The 21,727-nt window shown below is 40.3% G+C and overlaps 1 protein-coding gene across 1 annotated transcript; it reads right to left on the reverse strand.

Moving 5' to 3' along the window:
• Positions 1–3,453: 3,453 nt before the first annotated feature.
• TNFRSF11B (TNF receptor superfamily member 11b) lies at positions 3,454–19,737 on the reverse strand. The gene is made up of 5 exons (XM_066335166.1): positions 19,498–19,737; positions 9,867–10,236; positions 6,228–6,422; positions 5,681–5,905; positions 3,454–4,649 (listed from the first exon to the last, which is right to left on the reverse strand). The coding sequence occupies exons 1-5, from the start codon at positions 19,525–19,527 to the stop codon at positions 4,261–4,263; spliced, it is 1,209 nt and encodes a 402-aa protein (XP_066191263.1). The 5' UTR covers positions 19,528–19,737; the 3' UTR covers positions 3,454–4,260.
• Between the last annotated feature and the right edge of the window lie 1,990 nt (positions 19,738–21,727).

Here is a 21,727-nt window from a genome sequence, read left to right on the forward strand (position 1 = left end):
AACTACGTTCACATTGTGTTCATCTGCTTTACTTCATCTCAATTCAAATGTCTAATATAAAAATAGAATTATTCAATTAATTGCAACTCTGCATTCATTCTTATAGTCCTTTCCCATAGATTTCTCCTAGAACTCCACTGGGAATAGTCACACAATGACCACAACCTTAGCTTTGTCTGTTTTTTTGTCTCCTCTCTACTGAGCTTATTGTCAATATTGCTTCTTCATCTAACTAAGATAAAGGAAGAAAAATGCAAAACTTTTTTTTCAGTTATTTTTGTCCAATTTCCCATTGTTATTTCATCAAAGAAGTATTTTAAAGGGTGGGCATTTCCCATATTTGACATTTGAATAGTTTCCGATAGTCTGCAGAAATTACTGGTACTTTTTTCTATAAATATTTGCTTATTTCTGAGCCATGGTTTTGAATTACTCTGAGGCTGAAAATTCGGGCACTTTGAAGGTGATTCACGAGCAAACCAGACACCTCTGAATTGGACGTGGCAATGCTGACCCACAGCAGGACAGGCAGGGTGGGTGTCTGAGGGTGCTGAAGAGCTTGGTTGAGTGGCAATCCCCCCACAGCCCGTGGAAGCCCTGGGATAAGTTGTGTTCCTGGTGTAAGGTGTGTGTGAGTGTGCATTGAGAGTGTGTGTTTTGTGTTTTGTGCACATTCCCAACCATCGCTTTGAAACGTCATTATTCAGTTCTCTACACTTTTTAAAAGCTAATACCTGGCTTTATTTTTAAAACATTCAGTCTATACTATTGATTTTTATTCTGAGAGCATTCCTGGGCCATGGGCAAGAACCAGGTCAGGACCTGATGTGCACAGCATTAAAAAACATTATTACGGAGCTTAGTGTTTGGTTTCTTCATTAATTTCCCCATACTGCAAAGCATTTTCTGGGACTAAAGAGACTGCCTCAATGGAGGACAAGTGCATATAAAAAAGCACTTAAAAAGCAGAGTTGTAAAAGATTTTGGAATCATAAGGTTGTACTTTAAACCCACGGTATTTTTTGATAGCTTAGGGTTTTTCCACTCTTCGAGAGCAGAGCTGGGCAGATGACAGCTAAATAACCTGCCTTAAAGCCCATCTCACTGTGTTCCTCAAATATTCCCAAAACTGCTTTTCCTTTCTCTGAGTGAAGGGGAAGCTGACAGGACAGGACAATCCCTGTCCCTGGCTGGGGCAGCAGAGGCAGCACACTCCTCTTGCTTCCCTGTTCCTCTACTCCTTTCCATCCCTAGGCAAGGCCAGCCTCACCTCTGGCCAGAGGATGGCAAAACATTTGCTTCCTGAGTCTGGTCAGCAGCCAGGCTGGGAGGAAAGAAGGCACTGTTACCCTGGCAGATCAGGACACCTTGAGCACAAAATCTCTCTTCAAGTCACTCCCAAGGCCCATCTCTGGTTGTTGGTCCCCAGCCCTCACACCTCATATTTTCCTCCCCACAGCAGCATTTCCTCCAAGCCAGGGACACAGGGACCCCTCTCCTACCTGCTGCCCATTGTGCATCTTCTTCCTCCTGCAGCCTTCCTTATAAAACAAGCTACCACCCCCAAACCCACATTTTTTCCAAGCATTCCTCCCACTTTCTGTTTGCCTCATCCTCTCCCTCATTATCCTGAGTCTTGCTTTTGTTTGTCTTGGCTATTTTGGGCTGGAGGCGCTTTGGGGAAGGGAATAGAGTTTAAATGTCGCCTGGTCAGGAGGTGTTCAAGTCGTTCCAGCTGAGTGAAACTGAATTGATAAATGAGCCACAAACTGGCTGAGAAGTGCCTACCTGAGCATGGGCAGCTGATTAACAGAATCAGCTTTAAGAGGTATAATTCATTAAGCACGGGTAACTTGGTGTTTAGGGGGGAAAAATTCCTATTTTGAAAGGCACAGGTTATAGTTCAGTGCTAAATTTTCCCAGGAAATACAGTCCATACTCTACAGCATGTTCACATTGTAGTTATAGATTAAACTGTAGGTTCTGGCTCCAAGCACCTTCTTCACTATTGTCATTCCTGAAGGACCACAAACACTGCATTGTTTTCCAGGAGAGTTACATATAACTACTTGAAAAATGGAAGTATAAATGTATAAATTAAAATGTGCTAAGAAGGAACTGTGCTTTTTTTCTACAGGGCTCTAACTCTGTAATGAATTTTTAAATTATAGTGCTACTTGATACTATAGCTAAAGTGTCAATTATAAAATTTTTGTATATGTAGAAAGGGTTAAGATAATATTGTTTACAAGGTGTATGTGATCTTCATTTTGTTGCCGTAAGATTCTCACTTCATAATTCTCACTTCAACACCTAGAACAACCCAAAACTTCACACCTGTCAGAGTCATGGAAACATCTGGTATCTATTTTGCAAATTTGAGAGTCTGTTGTTATAATCTTTTAATTACACGTAAAATCACTTTCTGTTGTAGAAGTATGTAAATTTTCCCAAATGAATCAACACAAAACTAGGACATTTTTTCACGTTCAGTACCATTTCTCAGCCAGACCAATAAATGAGATGCTAATAGCACGTGAAATTTAAAAGGGAGTTTATTCCCTTTGATAAAAAAGCGATATGAGAATTCAGTGAAAAATGAATCCCAAGTATTTTAAATCAGTATGTCCCACTTGTATTCACTATATGGAGAGCAATTCTGATAAGCACCTATTGTATCAACCAGGAATCTCTTTCTCATTCTTTGATTAAGATCCTCTCATCTGTAATAGAAGAATATTTGTCATACAAGGCTAAATGCTTATGGATTTCCTTTCCTTACACAATGGAAAATAATATGTTGAATATTCAAGCTCTGCTCACACAGTTTAAAGAAAAAACCCCAAGAGCACAGTTTTTCTCTGAAGCTACCAAAGCCTTTGGCTTGCACTGCGAATGACCACTGGTCCTTAAAATTGAGCTTTTGATAATGAAAATCCACTCTCTGTTTGTTTTTATGGGGTTCAGGGCTTTGTATGTGCCTCATTCTGTAGCTGAGGGAAATGGTAAATGACTACTTTTTATGTGACCTCACTGTACTCCCTTCCTTTAAACACAGTAGCCATATGTGAAGCTTTCCAAGCCTGTCAGACCCATGCATCATCTTTCCTCCATGAAATTACAAGCTGTGGTTAGGGCAAAGGTTGTGAGCTCTCCAAGAATGTCACTGGGCCAAGAGTGGTGCTGGGCCAAATGTGCCTATGGAGTTGTAATTGGTTGTATCACAACCACCTGGGCCTTTTAGACTGGAACCATTAAGCCTTTTTCAGCTTCTTCTACACCTTTGCAGTGACCATGAAAATCTAGTGCTGATCAGTATTTACTTGGTTCACATACTAACTACTAGACCAGACAGGGAGTAGCAGAGACCCAAGCCCAAGATAAAGTGCAAAATCCACATAGTCTGTCTTTGTAATCAGTTCCTACTTTAGAGTCAAGAGTAAAACACCAGTCAAAAAGTAAACTGAAAAATTTAATTGGTTTATAAAATAAGATTATGAAATTCTATATAAAAATCCAGCTTCTTAAATATGGTACATTCACTTCCTCACAGAATATTTAAATATTCAGGTCACTTGAACTATATTTTCACCGTATTTGAGTTAAAATCATTGGATAAATTAAAACATCCTTACCAAAAGATACCACAACTTATACAAATAATACTAAGCAATAATACATTTTTTAAATACAAAATGTAAAGAAATTATTAACTCTTAGGGCATGCTACAAAATTTTGCCAGAAAAATATATGGAATCATTTTTGTTTAACTAGAAAATATACAGTGTGCTTTCCAATTCTCTTCCTAAAATTCAGTCTCATACAATTTCCATTTAATGTAATAAATATGTACAACAAAAAGCTTTATTCCTTGAGGAATATAAATAGCAAATACTGGAGTTGAGCCTGGTCTGGCATTTCTTTCTCATCTAGTGTCTACAGTGGGACATTTCAACTCTTCAACTGAATGTGCAAAAATGCAGGATCAGGCTCTTAAGTGTTACCATCGGGTTAATAGCTTTTACCATCGGGTTAATAGCTTTTACAAAAGTGATTTTTATTAAAGAAAAAATATAAACAACAACAACAAAAACCACATCAAAAAACACCTTCAAAACCACGCCAGGAGACTTAGAACTATTCCAGTCTGGCATTTCTATAAATAGTAAATCAAAACGTGGTGAAATAACGTTCCAGTTTAATTACTGCTGGCAGCAATTAGGGAAAAATAGTCAGTGGAGAAAGAAACATATCTTGAGTTAGACACATCTTACTTTCACAGATTTAAGTTGGTTCCCTACCATTTCTAAAAAGAGTTTCTGGTATAATCTATACATTGTAAATCTGTGAAGAAACCTAATCACCTTCTTTAGGCTTTGGATGGTTCGTTTTGGAAAGTGGTACATTTTCAAGTGCTTCAGTCCATACATTAAACCTTTAATGGTGTCTTGGTCACCATTCTTTATTCTCCACAGACTGAGAAGCTTCAGAACTTGCTCTGTGGGTTGACATAGCTTCATTGTGCGCTCAACATCTTCTTTTCCCACTTTCTTGCCTGGTAAGCTTGCCATCAGCATGTTGAGATGTTCAAAGGTGAGGTTCAGGTGGCCAACATGCTTTAAGACACTGTTTTCGCAAAGGTCAATATCTATAGGAAGTAAAAGGTGAATTAGGTACAGCACATTACAACTTTACTGTATCCTGCAAAAAAACCTTCCAAAATTCCAAGGTGAATTTGCTTTCCAATTTTTTTTACTTCAAAAAATTCTCTCATCTTTGCTTTTTTAGGCCCATCTATCCTGTAAAATGTTGTATGTGATAGGAGTCTTATCCTATCACATACAGTGAATGAAAATTTAGCTCATTCTCTTCAGAAATGCCTAGGCAAGCTTTGTTAAAATAGTGATTTTGAATTTTGAAGTACTCTAGATACTTCACAGACTGACATACACATACATATTAAATAGCAGAGGGGTGGAAAAAAACCATTTCTCCAGCATTTTTCAAATCTATTTTGTGTAGACAAAATGTCATTCAAATGTGGTGGTTGTTGATGGTGGCTTACATGAAAAGAGTTGGCCTGACTGTTGTAAAAAACCTTGGTTTTAATACTGCAGCACTTTTTCATCTTTGAATTGTTTCTTGGTAGATTCAGCACAAACAAAGCAATGAATCAACAAGACAAAGAGGTACCAGAAGGAAAAAAGAAGGGAAAGCCTGTCTGTGTATTTCTCATTCCCATGTGCCCCCACCCTGTGGTCCAAAATATCAACCTCTGCTTTACAGAAGACAAATTGCACTCTCAGCTGCAGGAACCAGCTCCCTGTAACCTTGGTTGGTCAGATACTACAATGGGAAACACTTTCCTCACTTGATCACATTTCTTTGTATGTTGTGCAGTCTCAAGAGGATCCTGGCCATGCCACAACACATGCTCCAAAGTGGGCTACAAGTCTGGGAAGAATTCAGTCCTTGACTGATTTGGAGAAGTGGAATTCTGTTCCTGCTTCCCCTTGACTTCTCTGTGCTTACTGCATCGATGTATCTCAGTGAAGGCCTGCAGCAGTTTTTTTGTGTTCTCCAAGAACAACACATCCCCAGGGGGTATTTGATCCAAGCAATTTTTTAAATGCCATTCAGAAAGTTGTTTATAATGCACATGGTATCACAATAAAATACCTTGGATAATCTTCTTGACCATATCCTGTTCTTTGTTTTGCTGCTTCCATAGTTTCAAAAGCTGGAAGGTCTGCTCTTGAGGGCTGTGCCTTTGTTTAATCCTTTCGATATTTTCTGTGCTAACCTTTGTCCCAGGCAAGCTGTCTGCTAGTATGTTCAGCCAGTTAGGTGGGAGATGAGTAGGAACAGCAAACCTGAACATAGCCTCCTCACACAGGGTTACATCTGAAATGAGAAAGAGATGTCAATTGTTCTGATCTCTTACCTTGCTTGTCTCAGAATAAAACCCCAAAAAACAACTAAGCAGCAAGAATGATCAGAAAAAGTGTTTAAAAAACATACCAAGAAGTTGTCTTTATAGTGCTGTTTCTCTTTGTGCTTCAGTTCTTTTTGGTCTGAGCTATAATACTTAAAATTCTACAATGGCCATCCCATAGCAGGCAAAGAGCTAATAAGCTAGGTATTTTTATCTCAGATTTTGGTAAATTAATTTTAACGATAACTAAAGGTATGTTTTCAAAGTGCTCTTCCTTAATATGATACACACCTATTCCACATTTCTGAGGTGTTGTGTCTGTATTTTCCTGACAGATGTTGTCCCGAACCTCATTTCCTTTCAAAGCTATTTTCAAACCCAAGGCACTACAGTTCGTGTGCTTAAGACAGGCTGCTTTGGAGGAGGTTTTATTTGAGAAAAATCCCTCTGGACATCTCTCACATACAGTGTCACTCTCAGGGGTACCTGTGGAAACAGGAAAACAATGCAACCAATTACATATAACCTCAACAGTGGGGAAAAAAAAAGAATACAGAAAGCAAGGAAAACATTCCTCTCTAAACTGTCATGCTTCTGCTTTCCATGTTCGTGATCTATTAAGGAATCACTGAGGGAAAAAAAAAAAGACGGAAGATTCATTAGGAGAACATGTAAAACAGTAAATAGTATTCTTAAATATGCTTGTTACCAAGTTTAAAATCAGTGTTTACTGATTAAATCAGTAATTTAGTAAAGTAATATCTTTAAAGTCTCAATACTTGAGTTTATTTAGGCATTACACTATGTCTGATCTTCATTCTTCAACTATACATATATTCTTTGAAGTAATTAAGTTGCAAAAAAATGTGTTCTGAATTTCACTCTGCAGTAATTGCTCAGAACCTTACTTGAATGGGTAACTTCAGTCCTAGATAAAAGTACAATCCAACTAAATATCAACTAAAGACAACAATTTTGAAATTCTTTTTTGGCGCTTAAATAGTGTTAATAAAATCAAAGAAAGGAGTGTCCAAAAAAATTTAATAGACATTTATATGTTTTGCTTGGTGATTTATACTACATAGTTTTACTTCAGAACTAAATATAAGATAAACAACAGAATGATAACATGTGGTTCTAGCACATTTACAAAGAGTAAGAAAATGAATCCATGAAATCTGAAACTCTGCAGTCTAACCACCAGTGGCAGGGAAGTAATAGCACCAATAACTGCTGTATATTTGCTCTTATTCATCCAACATTTAACAAGTGCCTGAAGTCTCGTATCTAATACTGTATTATTGAACATGAATATAAACACATGCTTAAAACTTATTTGAAAAATTTGGGAACTATATTTGAATAAGAAAATACCTCCATCTAGTGTGTTTTTAAAGTATTTTCATGTGGATGTTTATTTTAATGTTAGCTTTTTAATAATCTTTTATTTATTTGTGAAATCCTTAGAGAAAAAGAGTATGCATCTCAAGTTTTCAATCAGCTGTGAAGAATAGTGCTTGCATACAACCTGACCTAGCCCTTCATCAGACAATGAAGGAGTTTATAGTTGCCAGAGACCCTGTATGTACCAACCCCCTCCTAAATCCTGTGCTTTCTGCAGCCACAGCGTTGCCCTTGTGCAATGTGCACTGCCTAGAGCTCTGGGCTGGACAAAGCTCCAGCCAGCGCCTGCACTGCACGGGCAGCAACCAGTTGTCCTGAGACAGCTGCATTTTAGCACCTTTCCCTGCTACAGACAGGCTGCTGTCGTGTTCTGGCAGCGAGGGAGTGGAAGAAAGGAGCGTTCCTGCAAATGGTGCATCGTTCTGCTCAGAGCTTGCTGCATAATCTTTGCAGCATAAGGGAGGACTATACCGGCTAATCCATCAGTGTTCTCAGGACGGAGCACAAAGTCACCCTCCAGCTCTGCCAGCTTCTTCACTGTTTACTTCGCTGCTCTTGTTCAGGGCATGAATTGTGGCTGTCTGTCTGCCCTTCTGCCACTCCCTCCAACTCTCCTGGAATCCCCCATTCTTCCCAGGGAAACGGCAGCCGCCCCCGGGGAGACAGAGCTGCCTCGCAGCAGTGCTGCTTTCCCAGGGCTGCTATCGACCCTGCCTCGTACAGGGCCGGCCGCGGCAGAAAGGAACAAAGCCCTCATCTGCATGCACTGACAAAGAGGGACTACAAAAGCAAGGTGATATCCCAGTGTAATAATGAGCAACAGGCACCGGGGAAACAGGTTTCTAATGCTTTAAGCCCTAAATGAGGCACTAGACCACACCATCTCCCTGTGTGGGTGTGGAATCATATTTTTCTACTCAGGTTTTGTTCTACCTGAATTTGCATCATTATAGAGTTCTAGGCTATCATATGGCAAAAAAACCCCCAAACCAGTAACACAGTGCAGTACATGCTTTTTAAACTCTTAGTTGTTGCCTCACCCCAAAAACTGACTACGGACACAGGGGGGATGCAATTATTTTTACAATGTTTTCATTCCTTTTTTGAGGTCTACTTGGGTTTAGCCGGTTCAATCTGACGGTCCTTTGTAAACCAGCTTTTCAACATATTACAAAATTCAACACTTTATTGTCTTTAAAAGTTTGCTTCATTCTGAACTGAGGGACTGGAATTTGTCTGCCATGTTTCACCATGCTCATAGGGATGCAGCAGGCTGGTTGTTTAGACAATTTATACTTTGTTCACCCTCCAAGGTCTTTCTGAGGACTTTGTTTCTGGCCCCTTTTGACTTGCTGCTGAGACACAGTGGAACCTCGTTAACCCAAGCTTCTGGGTACAACAGTTTAGGTAAATGAAGGTTTACAATATGGAAATGTGGTAGCTGCCAGTGGAAATGCTTAGCAGTGGAAGGGCATCAGGGTAAAGCTTAATCAACCAATTACTAAAGGACTAGTGAGCAGCTACAGCAGCGTTTCTCCTTACATCAAAGTTGTTCTCCAGTGAGAGGTTCATAAACCAGAAAAGGACTCCCAGTCTATCATTCAGCTCAGCTCTAAAATGTACAGGCCAGCCCTAGTGCTTCTCAATGCAAGTATGTCATTCCTAGGGAAATCATTCTATAGTCTGGTTGCCTGCAGGTGTCTGAGACACTTTGATTTTCTGCATTTCCTTCCCCAGTGCTTTTGCCCAGGCACTTTTCAAGCTCTGGTACAATGACAGTCTACAATTCTTTCATGTTGTGTTAAATACTGGAGCTAAACTGGGCCATGGCATTTGCCAAACGATAAATGATGTATTTTGTTTTGAGGGAAAAACAAATTATTGGTTTAACAATTTATGCTGTCGTAAGTGAAGAATACACTCCACTGAAAAGTGCCACTTTGCTCTATATCCCCACCAGACTTTGAGCACTATGCCAGCCTGCTTGACAAAGAAATGGTTGTTTGCTTGATAATAGTAACAGTTTCCCTAAGAATTCCACTTAGGATGCTGATAATTAATTATTATCACATATTGTACTGACGCTAGAGCTATATTAATGTTGTTATAATTATATACTTGGTGTCAAACGTAGTGCTCCTGGTGTTTGTCAAGATATACAGTTGTTTGAAACAGCAGATTTCAGAATGAAAAATACTATTATTTATCACACACACAAATAGTACATTCCAGATAATGTTCCTTTAAAAGAGGCAATCCATCATGTTTCTCATTATAGTGCAATTTGCTACATTTGCTACTGCCATTAAGTTACATATTACAGCAGGAGTAGGGTATTCCTCTGAGGAACCTTCCTTTGGCTACAGTCCAAATGATGCAGACTAGAACAGGTTCAATTGGCTTTACAATTTACTGTCCTGCAGTTTCACCCGGACAAGCCGCTTTCCTAATCTTGTACCTGCCACGAGCCGTGGACGTGCAGCAGAGCTCAGATTACGTCTGTGCACAGGGAGGAGCGGGACCCACCTGCCTGGGCAACACCGAAGCCGGGCGGACACTCCGTGTGCCTCAAGCAGAACTCGAGCTCCAGGTACCTGCCCGGGACGCACTCGCAGACGCGGTTCTGCGTGCTGGAGCACTCCTGCCTGACGAACTGCAGCTCCTTGCAGACGGCGCTGCAGTACTGGCACTCCTCGTTGCTGTTCCACTCGTCGGCGTAGTACTGAGCCGGGCACGGAGCGCACCGCGTCGGGCGGCTGGCGCTGCAGTGCCGCTCCACGTAGCTCCCGGGGGGACACTGGTCACACTGCAGCTGGCGAGATGTCTCTGGATCGTAATGGAGGTACTTGGGCGGAGAGTCATCCTGGACGGTCCACTTGACAGAAATGTCCAAGAGCTAGCAACAGGAAAACAAAACGTCACTTCCTTTTACTTTCGGGAAACACCATGATCACAAGGAAACCTGCACTTTAATGAGTTTATGAGTCTACTCAGGCCACTATCTTCAAACAGGCATTTGCATTAGGAACTAGATACTGGCCAGCTTCCAGACTCTCCCGTGTCTACCTTCGAATGGGAAAGTTTTAGGATCTTATCTAGCAAATCTTCCCGACCTAAGTGATTCCTCCCATAGATGTAGATCCTATTCTTCTCCAATTTACACCCTTTTAATATCACTGGGCAATGACCTTTTACTGCCTGGCACCAGAGAATTTGTCCAATGCACAGCGAAGGTGGGAACACAAAGCATCTTTGTGTTCCTAAGCATTGAGTACTTCAGATGCAAAAGAAATTGTGTCTAAGCATATGAATCTGACCAGTGTACTGCACCATCACCACAGAGACCTTTAAAGGTGATTCCTTTACACTATTTCTCTTACACTATTTTGTACCAGAAATTAATGGCTAGAACAACAGAGGTTACTGTCTAATGCCTTCCATCTAATTTTGCACTGATACGCAGAAGCTCTTGGGGATGTAATGTGGCAGCTACATCAAAGGTGAAGACACAGCTTGAGACAGAGGTAAAGAATGATGTAGGTTATGAAGGGCATATTAAGGACTGCATATAACTGCATGAGCTGGAAGAGACCATGCCAATGCTTTCCTTTTTTACCTATAGCCACAGGCTCATAGCTGTCGTGAAGAGCTGGTTCAGTACTGGCACATGCCATGACAGCTTTGGTCCTCCTGCTTCCTACAACAGTCTGCTTTGCTGGTGTGATTGGGGACCTAGTGATCTGAGACACCCTGCCCTGCTGCAGAGACAACCCCCATATCACTTTGTTTTGGTCTTAAAATAGAAAATTTGGTTCTGTGATTCCACCAGTCTACCACAAAAATAACTCTCAAGAAGCACATCCATACAGGATCTGCCAAGAGCTCACTCTCCTCACTGATAACCCAGCTCTGTCCCAGCACTGCATGTGCCACTTCTCTTCCAAAACTTGTACATTTTATAAAGATGAAGTAAACTGGTTCTGACTTCAGATATTTTTCTATGTATCCAATAGAATTATAGATCTGACTTGTCTTTGTTGCTATTTTAACCTCCGTCAGCTAATACAGAGTTGCCAATTCAATTTCAAAAATATACTTCCTCTTTTCCAAAGGTCCCCAAAGTACAAGTGGAAGTTTTTTTTTAAAGTTTGTGTTTTCTTGAGATGCTTCATTTAAGGGCCTCACTTCTGTCACATCATGGCCCTTCTAAGGCCATAGTCTTACTAAGTTTGGAAAGGACAATTTAAAACTTCATCTGCATTAACACAATTCACAGTAAACAACAAGCGATATGAGATGCCTAACTTAGGAACTCTTATTGCTTAAGCAAATACTCTTAAATGCATTCTCCTGTTGCATGTCTATGAATCCACTTTTCATACAACTCTACTTAGGCTGAGAAATGAAATGCAGATAGTATGGATATTCCCCACAGCCTCTTGTAGCTATCCTTGCCTAAGTCTGATAACTTATCTGATTCCTAGAGGTGGAGATCTCACTTTTCTTGTGGTCTCAATGCACAATACCTTTCATTGTGAGAAAATCCTTTTTAGTCTTTGAAGTTTGATGAACAGCTCCATTTTCTTTAAATGACTGGATCTGTTTCATGTGATCTATTTAACAAAGAGGGCACAGCACTTTTTTTTAAACTGTGAATGGCTTTACCTTGAGGAAAAAAATGCCCCCACCCTTGGTAAATTTACAGCTATGACTCTAGTAATAAGGAAGTCCTGGTAATCTCATTAATTGTTGATATGAACAGTAAAGTTTTCTTCTATGGTTTTAATTCAGCAATAGGTAATACAGCATCCCAGAGTCCAAGACTTGCATGGACATAAGCATTCCCTTCACAGAACATATGTGACTACAACATGTGGCACAGGCTCTACAAAGACAAGTATCAACCCACACTTCATGCAGATGTTTGTGGAAACCCAAGACAATTCCCAACAGAGGCGAAAATCTGGCACTGTGAAAATTATTAAGGACAGCAACCAGTCATATGGGCAGCATGTTCTCATGCAGAAACACCAGTATTCCTGCTCTGTCATGCACAGCTGCTCACAAATCCAGAGCTGTCACTGCAGTAGAATCTGCTCCTCTATCCCTGGTGACACATTTTCACGTAATGAATAAGTTGATGAATCATTTCATAACTGTTAACTCTACTCTGCAACATGTAGGAGCAAGAATAACAAGATTTTATCTGTTTTCCTTACTCAACTATTTACATTGGAAACCATGTATGAGGCAAGTAAAGAGTTCTGCTGCCAGATATGACTCAGCACTAAAATTAATTAGAATTCAATAATCAGACTATGAAAGCATAGGGGTTTGTCGGGAAAAATGGAGGCACTTGCTTCCTGAAGAACCTACAGTTGTGGGAAACAAGCCAATAAAAATTGAAAACATTTCAACATTTCAGTTTGAGGGGAATTGATTTTTAAAATTGAGTAAAACAATACTTGAATCATATATGTGTGAGACATACAGAGTTTTGTCCTTGGAAGAACCAATAACTATGAACTAATAACGGCAACTAGAATATTATTTATCTAAATGAGCATAACCAAACTCCATAATAATAGGATTAATAAATCAGTATCACTAAAAGAACAATCAGTCTTCCCATTTGAGTTTTTCTTTGTGCTTTTAAAAGCAAAGCACATCACATTTGTTTTCCCTTTTATTCCCAGAAACACATTACGTAGCTGCAGTAGTCCATTGATCAGTGGCAGAGCCACATGTATGCAGGATATAACTATTTTATTAAGCAAAGTATTATGACAAAAAGCTTCTTCAGTCAAATGAAAGATATAAATGCAATAACTATTTCAGAATTTTACCAGACCATTTTACACATCCTTTTCAACACAGAGCTGGATTACCATTACTACTGTTTGACTACTATGAACATATTAGCACAGCGAGCTGTGCAACTCACTGCCATAGGACATTGCAGTCAGTTGAGTGCAAGATGTTACCTGACATAGTAATGGATGAAAATAATAAAGGACTATTAAACATAAACATCACCTTTTGCTAAAGAAATCCCAAATAAAAAAATGAATTCACAAAAATAGTGATATTTTTCTGTCCTTTTTTTTTATCTCTTCTATGCATCAGCTATCAACCACTGCCATAGACAGTGGGTCTATGGGTGTTTTTAGGGCATTTTTTTCTGGACTTTTTAGACCAAATATAGCCATTCCTATGTTGCTAAGTGCATTTCTAGACCTCAATCCTCAATACCACATTTCATAAGAGTACTATAGGTTACTTGATAATACTTAAGATAAAAGATCTGCAAAATTGTCTTCTATGCAGGCTGAAAACACATAGCACACCTGAGTATTCTGAATGTTGATATGCAACCTGCAAATCAGAAGTTATCTTTAAACCTACATCAATTGCTAAAGTAAAGTCAATCTATTTTTCAGACGTTTTGCAAGTATTCAGTAGTAATGATGGAAGATAATGAAATATAATTTTCGCTAGTTTTACTGCAGCAACTTGGCACAAACAGAATGAAAAGACTCTTTTGTCCCCCAGTTCACAGAATAAGCTGGAGGGGAACATCACTAAATTGTTCTTTCTCCTGGCCTAACACACACTGAGTTTCTGCTTACATGAGGAATTTCCATCACCTGTTACAGCAGATTTGCAGAGCAAAACAGATGGTGCCAAACACTGACATCCACATTATGTATTATTCTGAGGGGATATTTTGGACTAACTTCAATCTGCTCTCATGGACAAGCATGCATTAGTGGTTACAGTGCATCTGGTGTGTCTCTGGGGTCCATCCCTAGATTTGCTTTCATCAGTTCAGTTTACTTTCGTAAATCTTTGTGCACTCCAGGGCTGCTCTGATGTGGAAACTAAAACACAGTAAATAAGGATGATCAGGAGAGGCCCTTCCAAAGCATGTCTTAGGACAAATTAAAATGGTATTTAAATGCATTTTATGTCATTCCTGACATTTCCTCTCCTAAACTTGGTAGGAGTTTCTTAGCTACACAAAACCTCTGATTGATCTGAACGTCCATATTTAAAGGTGGTCTACACACTAAGCACCTGAACATCTTCTGTAAGAAACAGCACTGTTTGAGTACAGGAAAGAGCCATGATCAGAACTTACTAGTTCTGAACAGTGGTCTCCCCAAAACTTCATAGAAAGCAAGATTTCTTCCATAATCATGCTAGCACTGGTTTGATTTGCTCTTGCTGGAAAAGGTGTCATGCTAATTTGAAAGAAGGAAGAAATTGCAAGTCCAGCTTCAGTCTACTGGAATCAGAATTAGGGACAATGAATATGTTCATCCTATAACCCTTAAGAAACCAAAGCTGACATCTGTCAGTGCTGCACATAACCAAATCAGTGGATTTGTCATTCAGAAGATTGTATAAAGTCCTGTTCATCCTTTTTTAAGAAATGTGAATTCACTGGGAAGTGGTACAGATTAAGTTTAGAACGAAATGGAGAGCTTCTTCTTGGAAAGGATCTTTTTCAATAGGTTGGCAAGTCACAAAAGAAGCTATGGATTCAGTACAGAAGACATCTTCTAAGAGAGAACTTTATCCATTAAAGGATAATGCCAGCGAATGAAAAGGGAATTCTCTGGTCAGAGGAAGACTGGAACAGCCTTCCACTGAGAAGCAGGTGTAAGAAAACCATGTGTCTTAAATATAGCTCTCAATGCCTTTCTGACTGCAAATGCAGCATTTGGTTTCCTGGAAGAGATGGCAAATGGACTGAAAGAGATCCAGGCAGCTCCTTTCAGTTTTAAACCCTCAGCCAATTCTGCATATGCCAGCACTAAGGGAAGAAAACAATGCTCAGTATCCTTTTCATCTCAACAAATTAACTGTTATTGTGATTAATTTGTAAACAGTTTTTTCTATGGCTAGTGAAATGCAAGGCTCAATTTAAAAAAACCTCCCAAAGCTTAGAAGAGGTTTTGTTCTAGGAGTATGAAATGCTATCAATAACAAAATTGTTACAGCAAAAGAAAACCAGAACAAAACCTAATATCATTAACTACATCTAACAACCTGTTGGGTGAAATTGAGTTATATTGTCATGGGTCACTTCTAAAAAGATTGAAGAACTCATTCTTCCTCCATCTCCCTGGGGAAAATCCTGGGCACATCTCAGAATGGCTGTCTCAGTGTGAGGAATTGGGATAAACTGCAAATATTGAAATATAAGTCTAGTGTAAGTCAGTGTGATGCAAGAAAATAATGAGAACTTATTCAAGATGAATTACCCAAGGTTAGACAGTAGTTCCTCATTGTGTCACTCAGCACATTAGGCCTGAAGCTATATTTCTCCATACCATCCTTATGTCAGCATACACAATGCTAACATAAAAGGCTTGTGCAGTCCATTTGTTTGATTCCTTAGAAGATGCTTTTGAAAGAGAAATAATGTGATTGTAAAATTTCATTTCAGATCTTGAGCATAAAAAAATATGTGCCCTTTTCTTTCATCTTTAAATGTAAGGCAAAGAACTGCTTGATTTCTCTTGTTGAATTAAAATGAACTAGAAGACAAAGCACATGAAGTAAAAATCCTTCATGCATCATCCCTTTAAATCACTGCTTTGTGGCAGAAAAGAGAGTGGCTTTTCAGCATATGAAAATATTATTATATAGCTTGGCTTTGTGGTTTTGGGTTGTAGACCAAAGGAGAATGTTTAATTTGCTGAGAAAGATAAATCTGTTTCTGTTTTGCATTCCACAAGTATTCCAAAGCATATTTTCTTGTGTGATAAATAATCATTCAAGACATCTGTCAGATTGCTCCCAGTGTTTGCATTGGGTTCAAAGTAAAACCTCACAACTCTCCTACTTTGCCTTCTACACAAAGTATTTGGACAAAGCAAAGGCAGGAGGCCTTCACATATCCTCAACCCTTAGGCAGAATTCCTCACTCAAACCATGCACAGGCCCAGAAAAATCCCACTGGCAAAATATAGCACTGGATAATATTCTCAAAGTCCTCCTCATCAATAGCTTGTGTCTCAGATCTAGTATGTGACAATGGCATGCTGGATCAGATCCACATCCACCTATTGAAAATTACTATTGTAAAATACTTGTCATCCTGGGAGAAATTACTCCCATCTAGCTCTCATCCTTCCCACCTTGCTCTTCTGGAGGCCCATGCAGTCACTGGATTTAACCTCTTTGGGCCAGCAGCTCTGCAGCACTGCTGACCCCTGCATTGCTGCAGGCTCATGAGAGCACTGCCCAGACAAAGGACCTTTCTGCAGACCATGGCCAAGTGCCAGGTACACAAGAAAATCTAACATGGAGTCATCTTCACTGGTTTGAGTTCAGCTTAGAAAGCTCTTCCACCATTCTACCAACTGCTTCACTGTAATCCACTCACTTTGGACATAACAGGACCTACTTTTGTTTGGAAGACACTTTATAAAGTGGAAGCTGCTCTGTTACATAAGGAGTTCAACTGGTGACTCTCCTGAGTGAGCTGTATTCAAAACTGACGCTACGAAACACTGCCCTCATTTCTCTGTCAGTAAAGCAATATGTCAAAAAGTCATCTTATAGAGACTTCTTGAGGCACTATTAGTTGTCATTCAGAAAGCAGTTTAGGGGTTGAAACTACTGTTTCATTTTCAGTGGTAGGAAAATGAAATTCAGCTGAAGAGCAGTTTTACATCTTATCTAAGATGTGCTAAATTGAAAGTCTTCATTTATAGGAGTTACCTTTGTCTTGAAACTTGTAGAGGGATAAAGAAGGGAAAACTAACCAGATACTCTCCAAAATATGTGTCTTACATTTTGGAACATTATTCACCAGAGTGACAGCAAGATTTAGAGCTAAACCAAACCTGGGATGTTCCCACTGTAACAACAGTCTGCCTTTGCACTGACAGAATTAACAACAGCTGACTACTAGCTAGAGAATGTATGTCCAGTACTATGTGCAAACAGGTGTTTTTACAGAAGGAACAAAATTAAGTTTTCCATGAGATTCAAACAGTGGGTGTTGCTTCAATTGTCACAATATCTTTTAAAAATTTTTCTGGTAACCTTAGTGTTTTATTTTTAGCCAAGACACATGCAGGCAGACAGACAGAAAGAAAGTCAGACAGAAAGATAACTCCTACCCTCATAGGCTGCAAAGCCACTGCTGCCTACACACAGCAAACCCAACAGGCAGGCCAGAAAAAGAATGTCACATGTGCCCAAAGATTCAAAATAGAGAAAGGTCAAGTATAAGGGTCAAGATAGTTACGTGACAAGTAATGAAATTCAGCTCTGGGGAATTTCTTTCCATTGAGTCCAATTTCATAATGTTTGTAAGCAGCTTTAGTGTTCCAAGCAAACAACACAAACATGAGTGCACCACCACAGCAGGTATAACCTTTCTGAAACTTTAGCAAAGAGGCCAAGGCCAAAAGTACATCATGCCCTAAAAGTATTTTTAGATACCATGTCTCCAAAAGAGGTTGGGAGGTAAGTGAGCCAAACACACAGAACTTTGAACTATACCTGTTCTTCCTAAAAGGCCTGTTATAAAACAGATACTAAAGCTACTTTTCTGAGCTCTAGCACATCTGACAGTACTAAAACTTCACTAATTTTACTTAAATTTCACAGTTTTTAAATAAATGGAATAATAATAATAATAATAATAATAATAATAATAATAATGCAGTTGAATTATGATCTCTTTGGTATGTACTGCCACCAATGTATTTGAGCTCCAAGACCCATCTGCCAAAGGATTATGCTGAACTTCACCAAATGCTATTAATCTGTGGGAGAACATGAACAGGCACATTGCATTTATTCAAAATCAAAATCCTGATGTGATTATTTTATGCCAGCCACAGATAAGAAGTGAGGTTGATAACCAGATATTGCTGAAATTCCCAGATTAACTTCCTGTGATTTCATATTGACAAAGCAGGCACAACATCAGACATGGGATAAAAAAGTTGTCCTGTGTTTTAATCTGCCAACCACAAGCCTGACGAATTTTGCTTCCCTTGCACCATTAATGACTTTGGGTTTGTTTCTCAAAAAGCTCTTTCAGAAAGTTGAACAGAGAGTAATAAACACGCATTACTCATCAGATCCTGGAAATCTCGTTGCATTTATAAAAAGCTTTCAGAATAAATGGATCTCAGTTCTAATACTCTGCCACAACATTAATGCTGTTGTACTCACCAGAACAACCCAGAAGCAAGTTACTGAGCTGGCATAAGCAAGAGCCTGCTCTGAGTATTATTTTTTAATGTTTTTCTTTGAAATTTTCCTTATGCAAAAGATTAAGAGCCTCCAAATAGATGTTACACAGGATCTGTCTGTAGGCAGGTTTTAATTAAACTGAACTCATATGACTAAATGGATTAAATAACATTTTGAAAGATTTACTGCACTGCTAACATCTCTAAATTTGCATCTGGAAGTATCACACTAAATTACCAAGTAAACATAAACTTATTAAAGCAGGGACTTATATCAGATTCAATAACCCAACTTCTTCTGTAATAGCTACTGACACAGCTATTAATTCATTACTTTCTTGCATATGAAGCTGAATTTTCTAAGCCAAGCCAAGAACCACACATTTGTAAGAGTTTCTTTGTGGAGTTCACAGTGGTTTTCCTGGGTAAGAAAGCCAGCCCAGTATCTGAGATACCAAGAGCGCTACTGCAGCAGAGATTAGAGGCAGGCTGGGATGGAGCTTTTGTAAATCAGAAACAAACATTTCAGCCTACAGCTTCTAAATTCATTACTCGACACAGGGTTTTGCTTCTGACAAGTATGATGAGGCCTTACAAAAGAAGGGAGGAAGTCAGAAAAAAAAAAAAAAAGGCAAAATAAAAGCAAATCATGCCACTACCTTGAGAATGGGATGAAAATCCCTGCTGTCTCCCTGGAGCTGGACGTGTCCATCACATTCCAAACTCACCAGGAAAGTTTGGAGGGATGAAACGAAAAGGGTTTACCAAGAAAACGGAGAGAAGACAAAGCAATCCACAAACAAACAAACAACCCCCAAGAAAACCCCAAACCCAAAACAAAAACCCCAGAAGAAAAGCCGTGTGTCTCTCCAGCCTGATGTCCGAAGCTGCAGTGCATCCCAGAGCCTCTCTACCTCTGCGAAGGGACTCACCACAAGCGTGCAGCACAGGAACTTGTTCATTGTGGTCGGTGGAAGAAACCTCAGCGCGCTGGGAATCGGGCAGAGTCAGCGCCAGGCTCCAGCAGCTGCTTACATTCCCAACATTAAAGACACGATATATATATAGTCCCGGTGTAACAGGAAGCTCGGGCTCAGCTTTGATCACACATTCCCTGCCATGACCAAACTTTTCTCTCGCGCACTCCCCCTCACCTCCCCCCACTCCCCCCTTCTTTTTTTTTTTTAAGGAACCTGTAAAACTTGGTGACTTAATGGAACCCTTTGAGCGCCGTAACCACAGACTGGAAAATGCAGGAGGGAGTGTCAGGGGCTGGCCAGGGGTGGGTTTAATTGCTTTCTGTCTGGCCGTGGGGATGTGCCGCTCTGCAGCGGGGCCGGAGGGGAGGCTGCGGCCCCTCGGCTCGGCTCCCCGGGGTCCCAGCAGCGGGCCGGCCGCAGGCGAAGGCCAGGGCGGGGAAGCTGAGGGGAAGGAGGATCCCCGTTCGCTCCCGTTCCCTGCTGAGGCGGGAATGCGAGGGCCTCTCGCCAGGGCTCTGCCGGCCTGCGCCGGGCCGAGGGGCTGGGCCCGGGGAGAGCGGAGACGCGGGGCCCTTGCCGACACTGTCCAGACACGGTCGTGTCTTCGGCATGCTCCTGCCCACAGGAGAAGCCCTACTCAGGGGGCTGTTCTTCCTTCCCCTCAGCTGAAGTTAGAAAAGGGCATTTTTCTAAAGCCACAATGATCAAGCCCGGGATTGCTCCGAGGGCTCCGCGGAAGCCCCCGGGAACCTGTGTGTGCCAGGTGTGGAGCACGGGAAAGGTGCAGAGAAAGGATTTCTTTTGCCAGCCTGCAGATAGCTATAAAGGATTATGGGAGCCTGTGGGATCCTGGGGTAGAAGCCAAACCTGATGTGCCTCCAGATTTCACAGATGGTTTTCTCTCCCTTTTCACTGTCCAGACCAAAAGCTCAGCTCTTGAGCATTTGAGACTGGGGTCCCTGTTGGCACTGGGCTGTGCAGTTTTGCCCCTTTGAGTCACAAGTCTGAGCAGGATTGGCATGAGTTAGGTGGGAAAAGCCTACATATTATTTCATAAAAATTCAGCTGCACTGTCTGGAAACCATCATCTTTGAGGACAGCCTCACACGTGCCTCCTTACAAATCCATAGCCATTTGAACATGCATCAAGCATAACCTAAGATTGAAACAGATGCTGGTTACACTTGTCAGGATGATAAAAATTCAAGATACTTGAATTAGTGATAAGTTCTCTGTAAGAAGTGATGTGAAAACTGGCACAGAAAGCCTACCACCTGAGGAGCATTGCTGGCATTTGATGGGTAGTAGTCACCACTGGATTGGTATTGTACCTGGAAAGGATGATGAAAATGTCCCTGTAATCTTTTCAGAATCTTTTAGTTCAGCATTTATTCTTAAAGATATTTATGAATGTACTGCCCAGATAAAGCACAGGAGTGCGAATAGACGAATTTTCCCTGTACATTTCCGCATTTTCGTTGTGGGGCAGTGGGAAGGATTGTTCCTGGACATCTTTGAGCATGTCAGGAAAGCTCTGTGTGAGTGTGGTGTTCTCCATACAGGGACCAACTTCAAGCGTCAACTATAATGCTATAGCAATTGCATCAGCAGATGTTATTAAGTTCACAAGCAGAAGTTTAAGCTAAACTACTTTTATCCTCTCAAATGCCAAGAGCTGGACATGGCAATGTGTCTCTTGTGATTAGAAGCAGCTCCAGTGTCAAGGCAAGGGATCCTGGGAGGTGGGTGAGGCCAATTGCTTTTTATCTCAGTTACATCAAAAAGAAAAGCATCAAATGTATAGCAAGCTCCCTGCAGTTAATTAACACTGTTGAGTGAATTTTATTGGGCTTTGGATGGGGCTATGTCTTCACATTGCTGGTACTAGCCATAAATGTCAAACTAGCCATAAATGTCAAACAGTAGAGAAATAAAACTATGGCTCATAAGCCTATTTAAACATCTTAATGTGTATGGACAATAGTGTTCACATCAGAATTTTCTAGAGATGGAAATATTTTATGCAATTAACCAGACCAGAAAACAAATTAGAAAGTCATTAAAATTCTTCAGCTGAAGAAGTGGGATCTTTTTCAGCACAACTCTTTTGTGTCTATTTTTGTTCAGAGTTAGATATGCTGACTTCTCTGAAAAGACATTTTTCATCCCTATGCAGTGAAAA

Source organism: Sylvia atricapilla, chromosome 1 (genome assembly GCF_009819655.1).
Source record: "Sylvia atricapilla isolate bSylAtr1 chromosome 1, bSylAtr1.pri, whole genome shotgun sequence".
NCBI lineage: Eukaryota > Metazoa > Chordata > Aves > Passeriformes > Sylviidae > Sylvia > Sylvia atricapilla.